Raw genomic sequence first — 17,500 nt, forward strand, 5'->3', positions numbered from 1 at the left:
TGTCCGTAGGAGCTCCCCGTCGCATGATGCCTCCCGGGTCTCAGCCGCCCATCATGAGCAGCCGAGAGGTGAGAGAGCAAGGGCTTCTGGGAAACATCAGGACTCTTCAGAATGCATGTACTAGAGCTGCACGATTAATCACTATTTCCATGTAATCGCTGAGATTATTAGTGATGCGCAGCTCCTCAGGTATGATCGGCTCAGTAAACGCCGCTCACTCTGAAAGCAGAGTTTGAGTCGCTTATAACGTGCATTTGAAAAACGAACACGCATTAAACATGAGAAGCATTTATGAACCTCTTTTCCAACAAAAGACGACATTCAATAACACGCTTTTACTCCAAACTCACTTCATCAGGACATTTGAGCTCCTCCTTCTGAGAGATGATGTGCTTCTGACACAGAATAATGCAGTCGTGTGTTTATTACTCATATTTCATCAAAGCGTTATAGTACTTCTAATTTATGTGTCTGTGTGTGTCAGAGACGCCCTCTGGTGTTCAGATGGAGCATTTACTACCGATCAGCCACTGCACATAAAATAATCAGTGCGGTTTCATTGTGAATAATTGTGCTGCTTTAACATGTACCTGAATGTGTGAATCTGACTGCAATGTTCGGATTGGCTTCATCACAGTAGATGAACCTCAGTGTTCGATGTCGTCCTGTGTATTATTCACACTCCTGTCTGATTATAAATCATGTTTGTTCTGCAAACTTCCCAGATGGACATGAAAGGATTTCAGTTTTCTGATAAGCCCAGTCACTCACCTGGAATACCCAGCGGCTCCTACAGGTGAACGTTTCACACACTCGACAGCTCGAGGTCACACACCTTCATTAGGCCTCGTACACACGGTGGCTAAATCCTCCCCTTTCAGTGCTTAATCCTGTTCTGTACACCCAGAGTTCAGTCGTTTACACCCAAATTGGCTCAAATCGTCTTCAAAACATGCTGGATAAAAGCATTTTGATTGAAGTCCCACTGTATCAATCATTTTATGTTAAAACTCATCTTTGATCACCAAAATGACATATAAAAATGTATTTTCCTTTGAAAAAGTCATGTTTTAAAATATCTTGAATGTAACTTGACACTCTTGCCTCATTTAGTATACGCGGTTCTATGAATATGCAAATGAGCCCCGCCTCCACTCACTCACTCACTCACTCAGAGATCCACTCGTTGACGATCACACGTTGATCTGATTGGTTACAAGGTAGTTTGTGACGTCAGAAACACCAGCGATTTCAAAGCGTGTTTTTGAGACTGTCTTTGGTTCACTGCAGTTTTAAAGAGAAAATACTCAGCAATGCTGTCGACTTATGAACAAATGGTTTGTCTTAAAGCATATTAAAAACACCACATAGACACATAAACAACATTAAAAGCTGGATTTACAACGCAGGGGGACTTTTAGTTCGATCAAAAATAGCAGATATAGTTCAATCATCGCAGTTTCTGGAGCGAGTCGTGTTTCGTACAGACACTCGATGATGATTTAAGGGTTTCACTCCCGTATTTAAATGTTGTTGTCTGAAACTTTACAGTGTGTGTGTGTGTGGCCTAATAGACACACACCTCAAGAAGAACTGGAATAAGTAAAGCCAAATTAAAACTACGGTAGTGAACATCTGAAGTGGATCAAAAAAGTTCATCAAAATTGTCCTAAGACAAGAATGTGTATTATTCAAAATCCATGTACAACTTTGATAGGTTTTGATCCACTTTAAATGTTCACTACTGTATTTGAGACTGTTTAAAATGCTGTGTGTTTGAGTCTGTCATATATGTTATGGCGCTTTTCCACTGTGTTACGACTCGGTTTGCTTCAAAGTGGGTTTGATTATAGACTCTCACACATGAATTATGTTGAATATCTGTCAGCTGTTAAATTTAACTACACAATTAGATAATACCAGTTTAGCTCAACCAGTTACCAAGCAATGCTTCATGTTGTTCAGTTTGTGGTGTAAAAAGCTGCATTAGTTATTAAAGAAAAAACACTTCAGCAAAACATGATCAGCTCAAAGTGTCCCAATCATTTTTGCACCCAAATTTTTCCTGGTAGTCGCTGTATGAAGAATATTTGTGTATAATATGTCACAGTTTACTTTATTTTGCTCTCCTCACTTACATAAAAGAACTGTAGTGTCCTGCACACACTAGTAAAAAAAATATCATACATTTAATTTTGGTGTCTGAATAAATTTTTGGTCCCAATGTTTACTGGTATTCACTGTATGAAGAACTTTTGGGGTATAATGTCACTTTATTTTGCTCTCCTCACTTACATAAATGTCTAAATTATTTTTGTTTTGACTGTAAATATCTTTTCTCACGGAGTTCTGTTTCCCATCAGGCCCGGTTCGGCCAGTCCCAGTGGGAAAGCCTCTGGCCCGGGAGCCCCTGCGTCGGTCGTGTCTCTGCCGGGACATTACACACAGCAGGTATTCAGCGCACCGCCGCCAGCGCAGCGTTGCTTTAGTAAAGCTGATGGTTCATGTGGCCGACCGGTGTGTGTTCTGCGGCAGGTGTCGGGCCCTCAGGGCAACATGGTCATGCACATGCGACCCCCCTCGAGCGGGCCCTTCCCCACCCCCATCCAGCGGCCCGTCATGCAGATCAACAAGACCGTGATCATCCGCTCGCCGCCGTACCCCGGCCAGCGCGAGCCCAACCCCGAGCATGCTGGGAAGGGCCCTGAGGACGGGCTGAAGGTGAGCCACCCACTGTGATCATGAGAGGTAATTACATTTCATCCTCTTCTCCTTTCTTGTGTTCATGTGTGTGTGTTAGCGCTGCGCGATCGCAGTGAAACCGCACGTGATTTGGCAAAGACTGAGATTATTTTACGTGCAGTTTGACAGTGAAGTACGGCTGATCAGTAGTAAATGCTTAGTCTGAACACCAGAGGGAGTCACACACACACACCCCACATCCATCTGAACACCAGAGGGCGTCACACACACACACACACACACCACATCCATCTGAACACTAGAGGGTATCTCGCGCGCACACACACACACACACACACCACATCCATCTGAACACCAGAGGGCGTCACACACACACCACATCCATCTGAACACCAGAGGGCGTCACACACACACACCACATCCATCTGAACACCAGAGGGCGTCACACACACACACCACATCCATCTGAACACCAGAGGGCGTCACACATACACACCACATCCATCTGAACACCAGAGGGCGTCACACACACACACCACATCCATCTGAACACCAGAGGGCGTCACACACACACACCACATCCATCTGAACACCAGAGGGCGTCACACACACACACACCACATCCATCTGAACACCAGAGGGCGTCACACACACACACACCACATCCATCTGAACACCAGAGGGCGTCACACACACACACCACATCCATCTGAACACCAGAGGGCGTCACACACACACACCACATCCATCGGAACACCAGAGGGCGTCACACACACATCACATCCATCTGAACACCAGAGGGCGTCACACACACACACCACATCCATCTGAACACCAGAGGGCGTCACACACACACACTACATCCATCTGAACACCAGATGGTGTCACACACACACACCACATCCATCCGAACACTAGAGGGTATCTCGCGCACACACACTACATCCATCTGAACACCAGAGGGTGTCACACACACACACCACATCCATCCGAACACTAGAGGGTATCTCGCGCACACACACACACACCACATCCATCTGAACACCAGAGGGCGTCACACACACACACCACATCCATCTGAACACCAGAGGGTGTCACACACACACACACCACATCCATCTGAACACCAGAGGGCGTCACACACACACACCACATCCATCTGAACACCAGAGGGCGTCTCACACACACACACACCACATCCATCTGAACACCAGAGGGCGTCTCACACACACACACACACCACCACATCCATCTGAACACCAGAGGGCGTCACACACACACCACATCCATCTGAACACCAGAGGGTGACACACACACACCACATCCATCTGAACACCAGAGAGCGTCACACACACACCACATCCATCTGAACACCAGAGGGCGTCTCACACACACACACACACACACACACACACACACACCACATCCATCTGAACACCAGAGGGCGTCTCACACACACACACACACACACACACACACCACATCCATCTGAACACCAGAGGGCGTCACACACACACACCACATCCATCTGAACACCAGAGGGCGTCACACACACACACCACATCCATCTGAACACCAGAGGGCGTCACACACACACCACATCCATCTGAACACCAGAGGGCGTCACACACACACACCACATCCATCTGAACACCAGAGGGCGTCACACACACACACCACATCCATCTGAACACCAGAGGGCGTCACACACACACACCACATCCATCTGAACACCAGAGGGCGTCACACACACACACACCACATCCATCTGAACACCAGAGGGCGTCACACACACACACACACCACATCCATCTGAACACCAGAGGGCGTCACACACACACACACCACATCCATCTGAACACCAGAGGGCGTCACACACACACACCACATCCATCTGAACACCAGAGGGCGTCACACACACACACCACATCCATCGGAACACCAGAGGGCGTCACACACACACACCACATCCATCTGAACACCAGAGGGCGTCACACACACACACTACATCCATCTGAACACCAGATGGTGTCACACACACACACACACCACATCCATCTGAACACCAGAGGGCGTCACACACACACACCACATCCATGTGAACACCAGAGGGCGTCACACATTATGGAAGAAATATGATATCGCTCAGCCCTGATCTTTATATTTTACTGTCGTTTGTTAATGATATTCAGCACTTATTATTGAGGGATCTGAAATAACATGCAGTAAAAATAAGTGTCTGTAAACAAAAAACACATGGACGATTATGTGATTATTTGAATGGACTAATATAATATATAGTGAAATATGAAGTGTGTTCTGAGGGATTAGAGAATCCAGTGTAATGATGCAATAAGCACAGGTGATGCTTAATTCATCATGTGGGTAATTGTATGTTTGACCCAGTCCTGCGTTCAGGTTGAGTGTGTTTTCATCAGTGCTTTGACTCGATGATGTTGATGAAGTGACTGTAAGTTGTGTGTGTGTGTGTGTGTGTGTGTGTGTGTGTGTGTGTGTGTGTGTGTACAGGCCGCCAGTGACGCCAAGAACTCTTCAGTGATTCCCAGAAGGCCACAGGTCAAAGCTGCTCGAACCAGAGCCATCAAACCACAGCCGGTCCCAGTGGAGGATTAATGGACCTCATGATCACATGACACGGCTCTCTCTCTCTCTCTCTCTCTCTCTCTCTCTTTCACACACCGGACTGATGCACAGGATCACCAACCCCACTAATGAATTGGAACACATTAATAAACGTCACATAGAGAGATATGAATATCTATATATAAATGTATACTATATATATAAATAGACACGATAGTTTGGGACTCTTCTCTGCAGACTTTTCAAGATCAGCTTTATTTATTTACGTTTTATTTGTCATTTTTTCAAGTAAAGAATAACGGTTAAAAAAAAAGTGGAAAATGAACCGCCGGTCGTCTCTCTCTCTCTCTCTCTCTCTCTCTCTCTCTCTCTCTCTCTCTCTATTCATCGACGTTTGCAAACAGAAAAAGAAGTGTGTCTCTTCTTCCAGCTCATGCCCCGCCCACATTGCCAAACCGAGCCAGCTGATTGGACTCCAGGTTTTGATTGACATGAGATCAACATGAGCAGCTGCAGCGCGAGGCTTTAGTCATTTTTACTGGGTACCATGGAGTTTTAACTTCCTTTAATTTTTTATATATATATATATATATATATATATATATATATATATATATATATATTAGTAATCATGCATATTTGCTCTATTATTATTAAAGAACACCTTTTATTCAATAAAAAAAGTTTAAACCCAAATTTGAGGACATTATTCAATCCGCACATGGAGCATCTTTACTGAACTCTTATTTTCATCTGCTTTCATGTGTTGTGTAGCGGTGTTGGGGTGTGTGTGTGTGTGTGTGTGTGTGTGGAATAAAGATGTTGAGGGCAGCAGTGTGCAGAAGCGCTTGCTCTCGCTCTGATATTCTCGTGTTACATGTGAAGATGTTGTAGAGAAAGTGTGTGTGTGACGAGTTGATTTGCTCCAGAAAGCCTTTATCTTCTGCTTTGAGTTCCAGGTGTTTCGTCTGTCAGTCACAGCAGTGACACGAGCAATAAACAACCTTTCTGTATCAGTCAGGGTCCAAAAGATTTCTCGTAGATGTTGCTGTCTCACAGGGATCATGTTAGAAAATATAAAGTCTTGTTTAGCGAGGTCTTCGTCACACTACGGCTGTACAGAACTATAACCATCAGCACATGTTCATGCATTCATTCGTCTTTGATATTGGAGCATTAATGCAACTCGTCCTTTTCCCTCTGGGTCAATTGTTGCACATTTGAAATGCCTTTTTAAATGATTTCTTCAGTGCTTATGGTTATTTTTGAGGGTCATTTGCTTCTTGATGATTGCTGAATATCTGTACAGACTCATTATTGCCCTTTGGCTTTTTTTGTTAGACTTGTATTTAAAGGGCCAGTGATGGATTTACTCACTTTTGTTTATTTTTAGGGGTCTGTTTTTTTCCCTGCAGATATTTATCACTCAGTGTTGTTTATCCTATTAAATGTGTGACCATATTTGCCCTTTTATTGGAAAATGATCTCAACAAGAGACAAATAAAGCAGATTGTGCTTTTTTCAAAGACGAATCGTTGTTTGTATTCCCATTGACCGTGTGCAGTTACTGAACTGAAATCCCAGCTTTTCACTGAATGAATGACTTTTATTTAATATGGACCAATTCAACTATAGTAAAAAATTCCTGTTTTTCTATGAACATATTAATGGTGATGCAAACACATTTAATTTCATTGATTGGAAGTATTTTACCTGATTCACAGAAATTGATCAAACTTCCCAACTCTAATTCTTTTTGATCAATGCAGATTCGTGAAGTGATGGAGTAAAAGAAAAGACACAAACTTCACTTATTTCAATACTGGATGAATCTGCGTTTTTAACGAATATCTTGAATGATTCAATGACTCCCTCATAAAGATTTGTTTCATTGCTGGATGAATCTGCGTTTTTAACGAATATCTTGAATGATTCAATGACTCCCTCATAAAGATTTGTTTCATTACTGGATGAATCTGCGTTTTTAACGAATATCTTGAATGATTCAATGACTCCCTCATAAAGATTTGTTTCATTACTGGATGAATCTGCGTTTTTAACGAATATCTTGAATGATTTAATGACTCCCTCATAAAGATTTGTTTCATTACTGGATGAATCTGCGTTTTTAACGAATATCTTGAATGATTCAATGACTCCCTCATAAAGATTTGTTTCATTACTGGATGAATCTGCGTTTTTAACGAATATCTTGAATGATTCAATGACTCCCTCATAAAGATTTGTTTCATTACTGGATGAATCTGTGTTTTTTAACGAAAATCTTGAATGATTCAATGACTCCCTCATAAAGATTTGTTTCATTACTGGATGAATCTGCGTTTTTAACGAATATCTTGAATGATTCAATGACTCCCTCATAAAGATTTGTTTCATTACTGGATGAATCTGTGTTTTTTAACGAAAATCTTGAATGATTCAATGACTCCCTCATAAAGATTTGTTTCATTACTGGATGAATCTGCGTTTTTTAACGAATACCTTGAATGATTCAATGACTCCTTCATAAAGATTTGTTTCATTACTGGATGAATCTGCGTTTTTAAGAAATATCTTGAATGATTCAATGACTCCCTCATAAAGATTTGTTTCATTACTGGATGAATCTGCGTTTTTAACGAATATCTTGAATGATTCAATGACTCCCTCATAAAGATTTGTTTCATTACTGGATGAATCTGCGTTTTTTTAACGAATATCTTGAATGATTCAATGACTCCTTCATAAAGATTTGTTTCATTACTGGATGAATCTGCGTTTTTAAGAAATATCTTGAATGATTCAATGACTCCCTCATAAAGATTTGTTTCATTACTGGATGAATCTGCGTTTTTAACGAATATCTTGAATGATTCAATGACTCCCTCATAAAGATTTGTTTCATTACTGGATGAATCTGCGTTTTTTAACGAATACCTTGAATGATTCAATGACTCCTTCATAAAGATTTGTTTCATTACTGGGTCAATCTGCGTTTTTTTAACGAATATCTTGAATGATTCAATGACTCCTTCATAAAGATTTGTTTCATTACTGGATGAAACTGCGTTTTTTAACAAATATCTTGAATGATTCAATGACTCCCTCATAAAGATTTGTTTCATTACTGGATGAATCTGCGTTTTTAAGAAATATCTTGAATGATTCAATGACTCCCTCATAAAGATTTGTTTCATTACTGGATGAATCTGCGTTTTTAACGAATATCTTGAATGATTCAATGACTCCCTCATAAAGATTTGTTTCATTACTGGATGAATCTGCGTTTTTTAACGAATATCTTGAATGATTCAATGACTCCCTCATAAAGGTTTGTTTCATTACTGGATGAATCTGTGTTTTTTAACAAATATCTTGAATGATTCAATGACTCCCTCATAAAGATTTGTTTCATTACTGGATGAATCTGCGTTTTTAACGAATATCTTGAATGATTCAATGACTCCTTTATAAAGATTTGTTTCATTACTGGATGAATCTGCATTTTTTAACGAATATCTTGAATGATTCAATGACTCCCTCATAAAGATTTGTTTCATTACTGGAGGAATCTGCGTTTTTTAACGAATATCTTGAATGATTCAATGACTCCCTCATAAAGATTTGTTTCATTACTGGATGAATCTGCGTTTTTTAACGAATATCTTGAATGATTCAATGACTCCCTCATAAAGGTTTGTTTCATTACTGGATGAATCTGTGTTTTTTAACAAATATCTTGAATGATTCAATGACTCCCTCATAAAGATTTGTTTCATTACTGGATGAATCTGCTTTTTTAACGAATATCTTGAATGATTCAATAACTCCTTTATAAAGATTTGTTTCATTACTGGATGAATCTGCATTTTTTAACGAATATCTTGAATGATTCAATGACTCCCTCATAAAGATTTGTTTCATTACTGGATGAATCTGCGTTTTTTAACGAATATCTTGAATGATTCAATGACTCCCTCATAAAGGTTTGTTTCATTACTGGATGAATCTGTGTTTTTTAACAAATATCTTGAATGATTCAATGACTCCCTCATAAAGATTTGTTTCATTACTGGATGAATCTGTGTTTTTTAACAAATATCTTGAATGATTCAATGACTCCCTCATAAAGATTTGTTTCATTACTGGATGAATCTGCGTTTTTAACGAATATCTTGAATGATTCAATGACTCCCTCATAAAGATTTGTTTCATTACTGGATGAATCTGCGTTTTTAACGAATATCTTGAATGATTCAATGACTCCCTCATAAAGGTTTGTTTCATTACTGGATGAATCTGTGTTTTTTAACAAATATCTTGAATGATTCAATGACTCCCTCATAAAGATTTGTTTCATTACTGGATGAATCTGCTTTTTTAACGAATATCTTGAATGATTCAATAACTCCTTTATAAAGATTTGTTTCATTACTGGATGAATCTGCATTTTTTAACGAATATCTTGAATGATTCAATGACTCCCTCATAAAGATTTGTTTCATTACTGGATGAATCTGCGTTTTTAACGAATATCTTGAATGATTCAATGACTCCTTTATAAAGATTTGTTTCATTACTGGATGAATCTGTATTTTTTAACGAATATCTTGAATGATTCAATGACTCCCTCATAAAGATTTGTTTCGTTACTGGATGAATCTGCTATACTATATGAAGGGGGGGGTATACTATATGAAGGGGGGGGGGTATACTATATGAAGGGGGGGGGGGGTATACTATATGAAGTCATACTATATTATGATGTGAGAGAGAAATTTAAGTAACTAAATTCAAGTTCACTAAAACGTTTCCCTCCGCTGCGGCTGTCAGTCATTCTCCATTCAGCATCGAACAGCGCGTCGCGTTCGGTTACAACCTTTACAGTCTATAGTTACAACACAGTCAACGATGAAACTCTCTCCAAGATGATTCAATGTTAATATTATTATACTTGATCTGTAGATAAAGCTATATGGTTTCGCATAAAATGACTATCTTGCTGGACTGTATTGCTGTATCTCGATCATGTTCCTTTCTACCAGGTGTCTGTTAGATCAATACACTGGAGAGCACTATAATTGTTCTTCACGCGCACAGTAACTGAAATTTAAAACTGTTAAAAGAAAAGGCTCAATAAACTATTGCATAGATAGATACTGTATAATACACTACGTATCAATATGTCTTTCCTTTGTGCTTTGAACTTTTCAATGCGGACTCGACGCGCTGCGCGCTGTGACTCCGTGTTGTTTCAAGCGCATCATTCTGCGCTCGGGATGCGCATAAGCGCTTTGTGCCGCACTGTGTTGGATCCTTAAACTCAATAAATAACGAATATCTTAAATGATTCAATGATTCAATCATAAAGATTTGTTTCATTACTGGATGAATCTGCGTTTTTAACGAATATCTTGAATGATTCAATGACTCCATCATAAAGATTTGTTTCATTACTGGATGAATCTGCGTTTTTAACGAATATCTTGAATGATTCAATGACTCCATCATAAAGATTTGTTTCATTACTGGATGAATCTGCGTTTTTAACGAATATCTTGAATGATTCAATGACTCCATCATAAAGATTTGTTTCGTTACTGGGTGAATCTGCGTTTTTAACGAATATCTTGAATGATTCAATGACTCCCTCATAAAGATTTGTTTCATTACTGGATGAATCTGCGTTTTTAACGAATATCTTGAATTATTCAATGACTCAATTATAAAGATTTGATTCAGTACTGGATGAATCTGCATTTTTAACAAATATCTTGAATTATTCAATGACTCCCTCATAAAGATTTGTTTCGTTACTGGGTGAATCTGCGTTTTTAACGAATATCTTGAATGATTCAATGACTCAATCATAAAGATTTGTTTCATTACTGGATGAATCTGCGTTTTTAACGAATATCTTGAATGATTCAATGACTCAATCATAAAGATTTGTTTCATTACTGGATGAATCTGTGTTTTTTAACGAAAATCTTGAATGATTCAATGACTCCCTCATAAAGATTTGTTTCATTACTGGATGAATCTGCGTTTTTAACGAATATCTTGAATTATTCAATGACTCCCTCATAAAGATTTGTTTCGTTACTGGGTGAATCTGCGTTTTTTAACAAATATCTTGAATGATTCAATGACTCCCTCATAAAGATTTGTTTCATTACTGGATGAATCTGCGTTTTTAAAGAATATCTTGAATGATTCAATGACTCAATCATAAAGATTTGTTTCATTACTGGATGAATCTGTGTTTTTTAACGAAAATCTTGAATGATTCAATGACTCCCTCATAAAGATTTGTTTCATTACTGGATGAATCTGCGTTTTTAACTAATATCTTCAATGATTCAATGACTCCCTCATAAAGATTTGTTTCATTACTGGATGAATCTGCGTTTTTAAAGAATATCTTGAATGATTCAATGACTCGAAGCGGTTCTATGCGTGCATGGATCGAGATCGCGATCTTTAAACGATTAACCATGCAGCTCTATTCAGCAGCCATCTACCAGATAATTTCAGATCAAACATAAAATTTGAGTGCTATTATAAACTTTATCTTGCACAAATAACGATTATAAAAAACTCAATTCTAGTTCAGTCGAACAACGGCTGAGTGGAAGTCTCTCAACACCAAACTCTTAAAGGGAAAGTTCACCCAAAAATAAAAATTTTCACCATCTACTGTTAATCATACTGTTCCAAACCTGTAGTTTTTCTGTTAAACACAAAAGAAGGTATTTTGAAGAATGTTGGTAACCAGACAGTATTTTTCCCTACTATAGTGAACTGGAAAAAATTTAACTGAACTGAATCCAAAACTATTTTTTTATACCAAATCCCAGACCTAAAAAATAATGTTTATTTTTATGGGCATCTTTGTTATTCATTCAATCTTTATTAAGGACACAGAATCCTGGTCCATAGTATTAAAAGACAATAACAAAACAAACAAACAACCAAAAACACATGATACATTATTTACCCATATAAGCAAGAGCGCCAGTGCTTCCAAAGTCTTGAAGTAAACCTGACCGAGCTTTTCCTCAGACAGACCAAAGCTTGTACAATACAGTTTGACTGATTCAGGACTCTACTCATAAATGTATAGATACATACAGTGCCTAATGCCAGCTGCACAAGCTCTTATTCCACTGTTAACAAACATCTCACTTCTGTGCCGCTGTACTTTCAATACCATTCGCAGAGAATCATTGTTAATGACCTGCATTATGAGATTTACATTTTTACATTTGGCAGATGCTTTTATCCTGAGCGACACAATTGTGTAGATGTTTGAAATTGTGTGTGTGTGTGTGTGTGTGTGTGGTGATGACGTGGCTGGGTGAGTGAAGTTTTCGAGAGTTCCCCGTGAGCTCCGGATCTCCAGAAGAGAAGCAGATCTGACCCGATCGATGATCAGTGAGTATCTGTGTTCAACACGAGTGGATCCGAGACGAAATTTAGACGCGTGTGTAGTTCGTGTGTGTGTTTGTTGTAGATGTACATTTCTGAAAAGCATAACTTACCTCTGATAACAGTCACGTAACTGTAATCGGGACTCATGCATTTTCTGTAAAGCTGCTTTTAAACGATTTGCATTGTAAAAAAAAACGCTATACAAATGCAATTTTAATTGTGTGTGTGTGTGTTTGGGCAGGTCTGATCTCGTTCGTGAATTCTTCATGATTCTTTAGTGTGATTTGAGTTTTCTTTGGCGAATCTTCACAGTCTGTAAATGTTTTGCTCTTAAAGCGACAGACGCTTGATTTACTGTTTTAATGGATGCAGTTGTTTTCTCTCTTCGTCTCCACTGAAGGAAAGTTTGATACAATTTTCACGCAGAAATTGCCAGTAAATTTCACTAATAAGTACAAAGAAACGACAAGTAGCCTAACATGAAGGTTTAAAGTAGAATGACTGAAAGTATTTCTTAAAACATAGGCTATTAATCTTTACAACTTCGAAATGTTGTTGTTTTTTTGTACAGTGTGTGACTGCTAGCAGATCGATGAATGTTATCGTGCTCATATTCAGAAATACTGTGATACTTATAACGCACTGTTATTCAGAACAAACGAATCACACATTAATATTGTACAATTTTAACAGCAGTGTGTGATGTATATGGAAGCATTAATAAAAAAATTTGACTTTAAAAAAAATCTAATTGAATCTTTTTATCTCAATACCCAGACAGCAACATAGATCCGGCCCACATCTGGTATGTGTGGAATGCAAATGTACCAGATGTGGGCCGGATCTGGGCCGACACCCTGTTGCTGAGCTGTGAGATAAAAAGATGTAAATTTTTTTTCAATTTGTGGTAGAAACAAGCTCATTTGATGTAAGGCTGTTGGTTTTGTGACACATTTACAGTGCAAATGTGGCAGCAGTGACTGAAAAACCGGTGATGATGATGCTTGTATGTTATTTTGCAGTTGTGCAATGGTACGATTGACAGCTGAAAAATGACAGTGGAGTGTGTGTGTGTGTGTGTGTGTGTGTGTCAGGAATGTCCAGCAGACACACTCCGAGGGCTGACGAAGGTCTGATGATGATGCAGGAGCTCGAGGACAGACTCCGGGAACACACGGATAAACTGGAGCACATCCGACTGTCCACCGTGGAGCTGCGGGACACACTCTCAGGGGTTTGTGTGTGTTTTAGTGTGTGAGCAGTGTCTCATGTGCTTCTGATCCTCACAGAAGGATGAAGACGGTGTGCAGGAGTGTATCTCTGAGCGTGTGTGTGTGTGTGTGTGTGTGGCAGCCAAGGACGGTAAGCGGAGAAAAACTATCGTACCTATGGCAACATTGCAAGTCCAACGCTATTGAGATTATTCTCAATAATAGTAAATTTCCTTCCCCTCCACCCACTATTAATGACACCAGAAATGTGTATAAGTATTACATGGACAAATGTCAATCACTCCCGTCTCACATATTGGCCACGCCCCCTTGGTCCACCAACATAGAGACAACTGCTCTAGTGAATTATCCATCCACTGCTCATTTTACTCTTGACGAAGTAGACAAAGTTGTGACCCACCTGCCAAATAACAAAGCCTGTGGATATGATGGAGTAAAATATGAGACCCTGAAAGCCACAAAACCCTGGTCCACCCATATACTCACCTGTATATTTAACACCTGTTTGATTAATGGGAAAATACCAGATTCATGGAAGGGGGCGCTTGTCCATAGAGTTCCTAAGAAAGACAATATCCCAAGTGATCATCTGCATGGAGAGACATATCTCTCCTCTCACTGTTTATAAGGTGTTTATGAAATGCCCGAATCCTTCCATGGCTTGTGGATGCAGGCGTCCTCTCACCCAAACAGAAAGCTTATATAGATAGACAGGGTATAAACGAACATGTGTTCTGCCTGAAAACTGGAATTGACGATTTCAAACATGAATCATGTAAACTGTATATCGTAATCCTGGACTTCAGAGATGCCTTTGGGACATTATCTCACAAACTGTTGCTTAACGCATTAGAGGAGATCCATCTACCTCAGCCTTTCGTGGACATCATAACGGATGTGTACAGAGGATCTTTTCTGCAAGTCATCTGTGGTAAACAACTTACAAAGCCTATACCTCTTAAGGTGGGGATTAAAACAGGCTGTCCATGGAGCGCTGTTAACTTCATTCTGGCTATCAACCAGTCGAAGAACTGGATCTGTCAGTGCGCACCATCACATACCAGATCCCCAAACCCTGTCCAGGGATACGCTGACGATGTGGAGGTGTTTTCTAGGGAGGAGAATGTCATCCAGAACACGCTGGCCAGAACGGATGAACTCCTTCAGTGGTCTAAGCTGGAGGTGAAACATACCGAATGTGCAGCATTTTACGAACGGCGAAGCGGTGGAAACCGGTGGTACAAATCTAAATCTGATAACCCCCCCTCCTTTAAAATAATGGGACAGCCTATCAGGGTCTACTCTTGTCATGAAACATACACCTATCTTGGACATAAGTGCAAGATCAACTCCTGATCGACTCCTCCCCCCTACCTGTGGTCCTGAAACTGGAGGCCGTTAGAGGAGTAGCTCTGGAAGACACAACACCTCTTTGCAAACATTCACATTCCACAAATGTCCTACGGAACATGAATAATAAAACGGTTGAAGCCGTCAGGAAATGGCTGGGACTGAATTCACATTCCACCAGGGATATAATCTTCCTCACACTCAAGGAAGGGGGTCTGGGGTCCCAAATGTGGAATGGGCTTACTCCATTACAAGACTAACACACCTGATCCGCATGCTTAACAACGACGATGCTGCGGTGAGAGAGTTAGCCAGAGCTTCCCTCTTACTGGATCTTAGGAAGAGAAAAATCCCTTTGTCCACCGGTGATCAAGACAGCTTCCTAGGCTTCAGGAGGAAGAGCAACAGTAAACTGGACACACAAGCCGCAGGTTTCGGAGTTCGCTCAGACTGGCCGGACCTAAACGACTTGTGTAATAGATTGGCAGTTAAACTACAGTGGACACAAAGCAACTCACAAACCGCACCAGAGGTATCTGACGCAGTGGTCACAGACCCATCTGTTACTGTGAAGGCCACAGTCTGTCACAACGAGACACAACACACACTACAGAGCACAACAGCAAGAAGATCTTTAATGAACATCACACAGATGGACACAAAACAACACTGGACTGGACTAAAACTGCAGGGAAAGTTGGCATGTCTTGACTTTCCTGACCATTCTACCTCTCATTCTCTGTACAGAAACGCTGCAATAGCGGCGGATATTCTTTACTTCACTATCAAGGCCAGACTACAGGTGTTACCAACCAGACACAACCTAGCATTATGGTACCCTGAAGATTACTACCCACACTGCATAATATACTCTAACTCTGATCACCTGGAATCAGTTGCTCATATTGTAAATGGCTGTAATATGTACAAAGGGTAATGCACCGCACGCCATGACCGTATTGTAGATCTCATTGCAAGTGCTGTTCAAGACATATTTCCAAAAAATGTTTTGTAACATCCCTAACACCCCTGACGTAGCGCTCATGGATACAGATAGAAAGGAGGTGCTAGTCCTTGAGATAGGTTGTGTTTATGATGCTTTATGGACCCTTGAATGTGTTATCTCTGAGAATATTTGAACCCTTTCTGTAAGAAATTTGATTGGCGGATTCAAATAAAGATATCAAATGTGTGTGTGTGTGTGTGCTCCTGATCCACAGACGGATGAAGACGGTGTACAGGAGTGTATCTCTGAACACGTGCAGTGGCTCGCACAGCTGAGCGATCGCCTGGAGAACCTACGGATGAACACTGCTGTGTTTGTGCAGGTCTGGCGACACACACACTTTCTTATTTGTTTTTGTCTTGCTTTCCAGTACAAATAGGCCTATCTAAACGTATCTAAATATCATATACGATATAAGCGGGTCTTGAAAAAAACAACTTTTTTGCTCACTAGCCAATGTGGTTAGTGGTTTTCCAAAGTTACTAGCCACACAGCATTTTTACTAGCCACATTTTTGTTTTTGTGAAATTACCTGATTAAAGTTGACTATGGCGTACTAAAATTTACTTGAACTAGATTTGCAACCCTTTTAAATGTAAAACCACTGTACACACCCAAATCAAGACTACATAAATGTATAACAATACAGGTCATTATCATTAGCTCTGATAGGGTTGTGTGAAAGCTCCTTTTAAAAAAAATAAAACCGTGTATTAAGATAAAGACATAAAAAAGTAGCTTCTTATTGCATAATAAAAGTGGTGCATGGATGTAGAAGATTAATAAAAAAGATTAAAAAAAACTAAACTGAAAAAACCTTTAGTATTAGAAACACTGTCTGAATATTAATATTAAATTTGATATCAGACTCAGAATTACTTTATTGAGCCCCGATGGGAAATTCTTTGTTACAAGTTGCAATGGAAAGTAGGTCAGTTTCGAAACCTCACGAAAAATGCATGCCATGTTTGGGACACCACATAACTCCACCGGTGTCCAGCGACACATTCGCTAATATAAACATAAATATATAGCTTAGCCTACTACTGATACAGCAAAGACAACGCCGGCAGTATAGACAGCAAAATAAGCTAGCCTACAGATTATTTCGTTCTGTATTGACAGGTGCAATATTTGATTTTTTAAAATTATATTTATATCTGAATTTATG

The 17,500-nt window shown here is 39.8% G+C and overlaps 2 protein-coding genes across 2 annotated transcripts in view; both read left to right on the forward strand.

Annotated features, from left to right (window-relative positions):
• The window catches only part of LOC143722531 (protein PRRC2B-like), a 55,468-nt gene extending 48,629 nt beyond the window's left edge, over nt 1-6,839 (forward strand). Inside the window, exons 27-31 of the mRNA XM_077213903.1 lie at nt 1-68; nt 726-796; nt 2,364-2,451; nt 2,536-2,748; nt 5,233-6,839. The exon at nt 1-68 is cut by the window's left edge and continues 97 nt beyond it. Of these exons, the coding sequence (XP_077070018.1) occupies nt 1-68; nt 726-796; nt 2,364-2,451; nt 2,536-2,739 (431 nt within the window). The 3' untranslated portion in view covers nt 2,740-2,748; nt 5,233-6,839. The remainder of the gene's footprint in view (nt 69-725; nt 797-2,363; nt 2,452-2,535; nt 2,749-5,232) is intronic.
• A 5,809-nt stretch (nt 6,840-12,648) lies between these two features.
• The window catches only part of LOC143722540 (uncharacterized), a 7,793-nt gene continuing 2,941 nt past the window's right edge, over nt 12,649-17,500 (forward strand). The window contains exons 1-3 of the mRNA XM_077213922.1: nt 12,649-12,744; nt 13,836-13,975; nt 16,544-16,651. Coding sequence (XP_077070037.1) covers nt 12,738-12,744; nt 13,836-13,975; nt 16,544-16,651 — 255 coding nt within the window. The 5' untranslated portion in view covers nt 12,649-12,737. The remainder of the gene's footprint in view (nt 12,745-13,835; nt 13,976-16,543; nt 16,652-17,500) is intronic.

This window comes from Siphateles boraxobius, unplaced genomic scaffold, assembly GCF_051911475.1.
Source record: "Siphateles boraxobius isolate OS27281-9 unplaced genomic scaffold, OSU_SipBor_1 67, whole genome shotgun sequence".
In the NCBI taxonomy this organism is placed as follows: Eukaryota; Metazoa; Chordata; class Actinopteri; order Cypriniformes; family Leuciscidae; genus Siphateles; species Siphateles boraxobius.